Source organism: Phyllostomus discolor, chromosome 6 (genome assembly GCF_004126475.2).
Source record: "Phyllostomus discolor isolate MPI-MPIP mPhyDis1 chromosome 6, mPhyDis1.pri.v3, whole genome shotgun sequence".
Taxonomy (NCBI): domain Eukaryota; kingdom Metazoa; phylum Chordata; class Mammalia; order Chiroptera; family Phyllostomidae; genus Phyllostomus; species Phyllostomus discolor.
Genome location: NC_040908.2, coordinates 64,870,083 through 64,879,125, shown reverse-complemented (window position 1 = coordinate 64,879,125; position 9,043 = coordinate 64,870,083). Strand labels below are relative to the sequence as shown.

At 45.7% G+C, this 9,043-nt stretch overlaps 1 protein-coding gene across 6 annotated transcripts in view; it reads right to left on the bottom strand.

Annotated features, from left to right (window-relative positions):
* Nucleotides 1-2,276: 2,276 nt before the first annotated feature.
* The window catches only part of BCL2L11 (BCL2 like 11), a 45,737-nt gene continuing 38,970 nt past the window's right edge, over nucleotides 2,277-9,043 (bottom strand). For all 6 annotated transcript variants that reach the window (XM_036028282.1, XM_036028281.1, XM_028516585.2 and 3 more), the window contains one exon: nucleotides 2,277-6,270. In XM_036028282.1, the coding sequence (XP_035884175.1) occupies nucleotides 6,172-6,270 (99 nt within the window). In that variant the 3' untranslated portion in view covers nucleotides 2,277-6,171. The remainder of the gene's footprint in view (nucleotides 6,271-9,043) is intronic.

Genomic DNA, 9,043 nt, shown 5'->3' with positions numbered 1-9,043 from the left:
CTTCCTCTCCCTAAAAGCAATGAAAAAAAATGTCCTCAGGTAAGGATAAAAAAAAATTTCATGAGACAAAATGTAGAATCATCACAACCACCTTGAAAAATAAGGACAAGAAGTTAAAAACATATCATAAACCCATAGTGATTAGAATAATAGATATTCAACAAAAAGACTGAGAAACAGCACCACATATATGAGAATTTGGTGTGCATCAAAATATTTTGGGTGGCAGAGAAAAGACTCAGCTGTGTGGGGGAAAGAAAGCAAAGTCAGACTCACACTGCATGTCACTGCAAAAATTGCAGGTGGATTACAGATTAAAAACTAGAGGGTAATATAAATAAAATATATTTAAAACTTTGGCATAGGGGAGGGCACTTAAAATACAAAATATGGACATTTTAGACAAAACTGACTGCTTAACTGGCGAAAGCCACATTGCACGAACAGTGGCAGTGAGGAGACTCACAGCGGAACAGAACAGAGACAAACGCATGTTCACAAGAGGGCACGTGAAGACACTCACACACAGCTTTCCTCGTCCTAGCCCCCGAGTGCAGCAAGTTCAGGTGCTCGTTCACAAGACAATGCACACAGTGTGGTCTGTCCACACCGCAGAACACTGCTCAGCAATAAAAAGGTAATTACTGAGAACTGTAATGTGGTTCTCAAAATCCTGATGTTGAACAAGAAACCAGACACAAAGACCATATATTGCATGTTCCCAAAGCATTCATAAAAACTAATGTATGGCAGAAAGATATCAGAATGGAAATTGCCTCTGGGGATGGGGAAAAGAAGCATGAGGAACTTTCTGGAATGATGATAACCAGGCTTTGGGTGACAGCTATATCCTTGGTGAAAAGTTAGCAAATGAACACTTAAGATTTGTATGCTTTATTTTATATAATTTCACCTCAAAAATGAAAAAAAAATTAATGAAAAACTCACTCTAAATTACATACACATGAAGTATTGAGAGAAAGGGTGCTGACGGCTACAATTCACTTTGAGACGCATCCCAGTCAGATGCACGGATGGGCGGGCTGGTGCATGATAAGGTGCGTTTACCGAAATGAAGGTGGTAGTCTAGGCAATGATGGGTGTGTGGTCCTCTCCGTAAAGCTCCTTTAACTTTCTGTATATTTGCAAATCTTCCTAAGATGTTGAAGAAAAATGATGAGCAATAGACTGAAGGAGAAATATTTCTAACATGTAAGAGATTTTTACTCAGAATATATGAAGAGCTAGCTATCAATAGGGAAAAGGAAAAACCCAGCTAAGTATGACCGAAACCTCTATAAAACACACACACACACACACACACACACACTGCAAAACCTGGAAAAATTCCCTCTCCTGCCTTGGACTGAAAGTAGCTGGGAGCCAGAACAACTTGATGGAAATAATGAAGGTGCAGATATGCACACACACATATATAACAACAAGGCTGGATTCATGCCCTGCTTTAAAATCAACCTCAGCCATGGTCTCTTAACCTTTCCAGCACATAGTCCAATGAGTAAAAATGGAAAGTTATGCAATTATTCATTTAGGATTTTATAACTTACACTTCCAAATCAGCCTTGAACTTCTGCATCCCTACCCTAGCCCACACCCAGTGCGCAGCACAGGCCTGACCCTTTGGTGGGCCCTTGTTGGCAGTTCCCAGGGTCTAAGCGGATGTTGTGGAAAAGATCTTTCCCCTGGAGCTCAAGCAGACTTCCTACCTTTTGGGTTTTCTTCCAGCTGTCAGCCAGGTGAGATGGCAGGGTCTCTGCTGTCATCATTAACCAACACAGTTCAGAGCTGGCCCGATACCCCCTATACCAGGTACTGGGTCCCACCTAAACACGTGAGTAGGCACGCTGCATGGTCCTGCCCGCCACTTCAAACCTCTGAAGTGCAAGAACTCGCAAAACCTACACCCAGGTGACAGATACACTCTGTGACTAGAAAAGGGTAAGTGTGGGCATGTACATATTCACACATAATTTCAGCTGTTCCACCACCATTTTGTGAAACAAATCAAACAGCTCACCAAAAACCAGTTGCAAGTTTTATTTATATAAAATTCATTAAGAACATAAAAGATTAAGTTTCTTAAAAAAAATCTGCAGTTATTTACAGCAGTATTGCACAATAAAGTGGCAATTACCCTGTCAAAATTCATCAGTGCAAAACACAAGTGAGCCAGGGAAATTGCAATACAAATGCTACATACGCTGGGTCCTAAGAACACATTAGTGATGAATCAGTACACACACAGATCAGTGCTCTTTATACAGGAGTACCTGATGAGTCTGGGTCCAGTAACTCGTGGTCACGGGGCCTGGACATAGAGCTTGGAAGAGCTTCTAAAGTCTGGAACTGCCCAATACAAGTAGTCAAGTTACTTTGCTGGGAGGTTGAAGATGCTTCTTGCAAGCCATGCTGTTGGAGTAGAAGAGAAGCTACCCCAGCTGGTTTAGCATCATGTGTGAACACACCCCTGCACACATGTGTGTGTGAAGTAAACACACACGGGCACCAGGCTAAATCAGCAGGGATGACAAACCAACTACACCGAACCATGAGAAAGTCTCTCTAAAACTTCCTTATCTTACCACCCACCCCAGTGGGGCCCCCAACCTCTCTTGAAGCAGAAAAACATCAACCTGAAGAATCAGACCAATCAAATGAAGGACCAAATGGTTCAGAGCTGGGGGGCCTGTACAATTAGCTCCTGAACACAATTGAGTCCATACCTCAAAGCATAGGAAGCCACACAGCAGTGGGGAAATGCAGCTCACCAGCCGTCAACACGGGGTTAATGGCATGAGGGGTCCTGAAGTCACTCTGGAAGCAGAACCACCCCTCCCACCTGCCCCCTGCCCTCTGAATGCTGAGCTGCCAGGTATAAATTTTCAAAGAAAAATCTGTCCCAACTGCCAATAACACTTTTTTTTTAAAGACCATGCTTGGAGTTAATAGATTTTGCTTCCATGAGAAGCTAGCTGTTTTGGAGCAAACAGTCACTGGGTGTTTCTTGGAGAATTTTGTAGCCTGCCAGATTCATGGTTTTTCATTGGTGTCTAAACATGAGCTTCATCAAAGGAGAGCAAACCTCAAGAATTTAAACTCATCTGACCAGAAATACCAGGAGCCAAAGCTGGAGGGCCACCCTGGGAAGACCGTGTGGCCTGAAGTGAGCTGACCAGCCACCACCGCAGAGTTAACGCAATGAACAGGCGGTGGGGTACGTCAGGGAGGTCAACACTTTCCAGAACTTAAGACATTAAATAAGCAAGGAAATAAATAGACAATATTTCTACAAGTTACAGCACTATGGACCAGTAGGACACATTACACAGAAAAAGAATCTACAATATTTACAATCCTTAGTTCCGAAAAAGTTTAGTAAAAACAGTGATTTTTTGTTTTTGCTAATTTATGCTGTACAAAAATTTACAAGAAAGGTAAAGGAAACACAATTGCACACAGACATTTGGCTCAGTTGATAAGTAAAATACGATCTCCTAATCTAATAAATAGTTGAAATATGTACAATATTAAGAAGAGGAAACAGGAGAAGGTTTGACTGTGTACATTTTTTTAAAATCAGAAGGAATTTTCACTTGGTTTCTCCACAACCAAAAAAAAAATTCTTCATAAACTGATATATAGGCAGGAGTACAGGTAACTTGAAGAATCACTCATGAAATTATTTTGGGTGAGTTTATTGCATTTCTGTGATAATCACAGGACACTTTCTACAAACCTCATATGAGAAGAGGTGGTCAAGGCACAAAACCCGCATTTCATAAGTTTTAAAAAAGGGAGCTAGTTATTTTTTCTACAAAGAAATGAAAGAAATCAAAAACAAAAAGAAAAAGGCATACCACAATAGGTATACTTTCTGCAGGAGGCATCTTGATAAACAGATACATACAGTACAGAGACATCCAATCATCTCTCAAGTCCTGGTGCAACGTCCTGTTCGTAACTACTTACTGCAAGTCACAGAATCTTACTTCCTCACAAGCTGCGTCCACGGCCCACCGCCAAGCCAGAGGTCAGCCGGGGCCAGCAGCAAACCCTCGGCACCGGGCTTCATCCTGCGCTCCCAGAAATGGTAAAGTGCTCCAGTCAGAGACTGGCACATGAGCACATGAGTACAGAGGTCCTGGGAGGGGATGGGCCCAGAACCAAATGTGTCTTTGGTGTGTACTTCTGGCAGGCCCAGGGCCGCAGCCCTACCGCAACCTCACAACCGTGTGGCCTTCAGGACCCAGCGAGGGGGTTCCAGAACACAAGCTGAGACTCAACACAGTTTTTAAAATATTCAAGGCCCCAAGAAGGTATTTGGGGGAAATTTTTTTTAAAAAGTAAGGATATTTGAGATCAAATATCTCTACCTAAAGGAAGAAATGTATATGCAAAAAATATATATACACACACATATATACATATATATATTTATATAAAACTATGAAGATACACATGAATGAATTTCTTCACTCAATAATATGAAATACTGGTCCTCAATGGGCCAAAAGCAAACACATTGGTTGTTGGCACTGCTGACTCATTTGAAAAATCATTTATCTTTTTTAAAAAGCTGTTTCATGATCTGAGGTTTCAAAAACTGTAGGAGTCACAGGGTTCACAGAATGATCTGCACCTTCCTTCCTCACCTCCCTGACTCCTTTTATTCCCTCCCTCTCTCTCCCCTCCCTCCCTTCCCTGCTTTCTCCCCAGTTGGTTAGGTTGGTTAACTGCCTGTCAAATGACTGACCAGCTCGTGGGCCCCAACTCACTGTAATCCTCACAGGCCAGCGTGCAGGAAGAAGTGTACGCACAGAAGGAGGCCTCACAACCCCAGCTGTCCCAAGAGAAATGAATGAGTAGACATCTGCCAGAAGGGGCCACTTCAGACTTATGCCCGAGAGAATTCTGATGACACTGCTCAAAAAGAGAATTAAGTCTGTGTTTCAAAGTGGATGTAGAACAGTGGGAACCGAGTGGTGGGCATCAAAGGTCAGATCAACTCTGAGCTGGATGAAAAGCCGGTATATGCCCAGGAAACAGCTGTTTAAGGCCCCGTCCACAGCCCGTGCGAACTCCCACAAGGACTCCACTTTGGGTACCTGCAGCCAAATGCAGCTACAGGTGGGCATGACTGCAACTGGCACCTCATGCTGAGATTAACCTCCTGTGATGAGGGGAAAGCCTGCGACCAGAAAAGCCAACAGTGCCAAGGGCCCTAATACTGTTTCTGCATTATTACCACTATGACCTCTTCAGAACACTTGTAACACACAAGTCCACCTAACCACATGAAAACCGGCACCGCGTCCCTTCCCAGGTAGTGAGCTACCACCAGGCCGACTGAGCTGTGGATGACACAGGCAGATGCTAAGTCACGTTGTGAGCAGTTACACTTTATCATGAACACGCACTGGACCAGACATGTGCATCAGTGCCCAAGACAGACGAGAGGAGCATCACAAAATGAGATAAGGAAAAACACGCAAAAAGAGGCTGAAATTTTGCCAGATAAGCTGAGTTTAAGGAGGTAAGTAAATATTTACAAAATGGGAGTGGCACATACCACGTGAGTACAGGCTGACAAAAGACTCTCTGCCCCTTAATCATTTTCATTTTCTAAGAATTTTTTTGGTAATAACGGTTAAAAAAAGGTGAGCGGCAATGGCAGGGAGGGAGTGGCCATATCACACACACCTCTCATGTTTAAAAATTCTGTACAGTAGCCTCTAAAAATAAACTAAGGCAGCTTTAGAAATTAGCTGGCTCAGTTTCCACTGCAGAGTTTACATAATCCTCTGAGAATAGGCAACAGGTTCTTAAATTGTTAGTACAAAAATCATTCATGACTTGGTTAAAAATTTCCATTTCCGTTTTGAAAAACCGTTCTTACATCATTCTCGCATAAAATCCTGCTCCAGAGAACCATGATTTGTACATTTTCTAAAAAGAGAATCCATCTTCATTTACATTCACGGCAAGGTCAAGCCCGCACGCAGCTCCGCGTGTCAGGACACACTGGCCCCTCCGGGGAACAACAGCTGGCCGCGCAGCAGCGGCACCAGGAGGCCGCGGCGCTGGGCTTGTCGACTTGAACGAGTGGAATGTCTGCGTGCCTCTCGGCTCCACTCCACGGGGAACCCGTCGTCACTGCATCCTCCACACCAGACGGAGGATGTACCGCAGCAGCCGTAAGATAACCATTTGAGGATGGGCTTCTGCTGCTTGGTAATTATTCAGAAAGACCTGAAACAACAAAAGAAAAGGTTCTTATTTTCTCAGCCCTCATAGAACCACCAACCCCATCTCAAAAGCTATGGAAGGCAGTCCTTAATGTGCACAGTGCCACTGAAGCCCCATTCTCCCTGTGACGGCCAAAGGAGGGCCCCCCACTTCCCTTGCAGAAAAATATTTCACTTCATAAAGAACAGTCATATGAAATGATCTTCTTCAAAGAAAAATAAAGCAAGCAAAAGAATGTTTGGAGAAGTCAGAGAGAACCAATCTTGGCATCTCCGTGAGCCCCTCTACAAACCACATGCTCTCATCACGGGCGATGCCATCACTGACCAGACCTGCCTTGGTCAGGAATGCAGTGGTTGCTGGGAAGGCAGCACCTCACCTCCACGCTGGAGAAAGGCCACCAGGGCCACTGGAGCTGGTGTCCCGTGAAGAGGTAAGAAGGTGTGGGGGAAAGAGGAGAGAATGTACTTGATAGATGTGGAGTAGCATATAGCCAAAGTTACCGACACTCGGGTATGTTTCAGACTCCCCCAAGAGTGAATTTCTGGTGGCTGTAGTTCACTTAAGAAACCAGTGATTCAGGGTAATGTGCTCCATGAAGCTATATAAAGTGGTGCCCTGATGCGCCACTGCACCCTGGCTGTTTGCAGGTGGTTCCACCAGATTAACACTGCAGCCCAGCACTGTGCCCACATCACAGACACCAGCGAGTCCCCCAACTCTGGCACCCCTCTGTGGGGAGCAGCAAATGAAAAATAAAAAGGCCTCCCTACCAGTGACCCCCCATGTTTACAACAAGCTGAGAAACTGTGCAGATGGAAGTTGCCAGGTTACTGACAGGTCCCAGAGGCCTCAGGGCCCACTCCGAGTTCTAATCCACTTTGCAGGTAAATTCAACCGTGGCCCTGGTCAGCTCTGCAGGCCACCCTACTCAGTTCCTGAACGGGAACCTGCATCTGAGACCAGTGCTCTGCTCCACCTGGGGAGGCTCCTAAGGCTCACCAGCCAGATCGGATCCACCAGTTACAGCCCTACCGGCCATGAGCCGGGCTGAGGACAGGGTCTCGAGACTGTTTCCACAAGCCCTCGAGCACCGGTCCGACGGAACAGGACTGTGATAAGGCCGAGGCACTTCCTTTCTCCTTCCAGAACAGACTGGAGGAAATCAGCGCTCCGTCAGCGATCCCTGCAGAGCACTCCGTAACCACAGTCTGTGATTTTATCTGTGTCGCACACCAGATTGCTTTGTTTTGATTTAACTTTCAAAATTACTTGGCTTCTTCTATGTGAGAAGAATTTAGGGGAAGGTTAATTTTAGTTTAGATTAATATTAATAGGTTGAAAGAGGCTTATTCAAAATAAAACCACGACTTACTAAAATGAAGAAAGGGTGTGCAGTGCTGGGCTCAGCAATCCTTGCGAGATGGGAAATCTCATGTCAACCAGGTGTCAATGCAGCCTCAGCAGAACCACAGAATGGGTAAGAGTGACACCAACCAGGGGCCCAACCACATCGGGGACTGACCCCAACTGCTTGCTTAGCTGATTTTATATTCCAGAACTGGCAGTGTCTGAGAGGAGACACGTTCCAACACCCCCTTTGAGGACAGCAGGGGAAGACGGTGGCTGTGACGGTCGAGAAGAAAACGTCACATCACGAGCAAGGTCTGCCCAAGTGTTTAGAGTTCTGCTTTTTATCTCTGATGAGGATTAAAACGATGAGGATTAAAACGTAAAGGACAAGAAGGGGATTCAAAGACATGCTGGAAGGGACCGATGCAGGGATCTGTGGCAAAAGGAACACCTGAACACCTACCCAATTCCCAGCAGATGAGAGGCCACTGCGGTGTCACAGTCAGCAAGGGTGCCAGCGTGCCTGCCCTCCAGAACAACATGCATGACAACACGGCACTTGTTTTCAAGCCAGCAAACAATTGCTTTTGGATAATATTCAATTGAGAAAGCCATTAGCACTGATTCCAGGGGCCAGCTGCTGCTGGCTCCAAGGGTACGTCCCCTACCTCAGAAACAGCTGGAAGGGCATCCTGCTTCCACAGGCTTGCTGCTGTCCAACAGCTGCACCATACACCAGGTCAAGCACACTCGGGCCTGACAGCACTGACACAGGGCAGGTGGCACGAGAGCCAGGGCCGTGTGAGGACGTCCAGCCACCAGTGCCACGCGGACCATGTGGCCTCACCAACACGAGCTCACACACTTCTGGCCTCCAGGACTGTGAAAAACCACATTTCTGTTCTTTAGGGCCCATGTGTAGTCCTTCGGTACAACAGCCCAAGCTCACACCCACACCCTCTCCTTCCCGGTTCTTTGTGCTTAGTGAAAAACAGCACCTCTGAAGTCAGAGTCATGTAACGTGGTTTTAGTCTGAGTCACAGGTGGCAAACACAAGGCCCACAGGCCCTTCACCTTGTTTTATCCAGCCTGGCACCTTGCTTCTACCTGGTGGCAGCGCCAAGCTCCTTGCCCCTAGTTAAGGAGCAGTTACATGTACACAGTCCTAAAATTACATTTGGCCCTTTGAAGGCAACTGAGAGGCTGATGTTGTCCCCAGTGAAAATGAGTCTGACACCCCTGGTCTAAATCATAAAAACACGTTCGTGCCCTGGGCGGGCAGGTCAGCTGGTTGGAGCATCTTCCCAGGCACCAAAAGGCTTCAGTTTTGATCCCTGGTTGAGGTGATCCCTAGAGACGTTTCTCCCTCTTTCCTCCTTCCACTCTTTCTATCATCAATAAAAAAATCCTCCGATGAGGATTT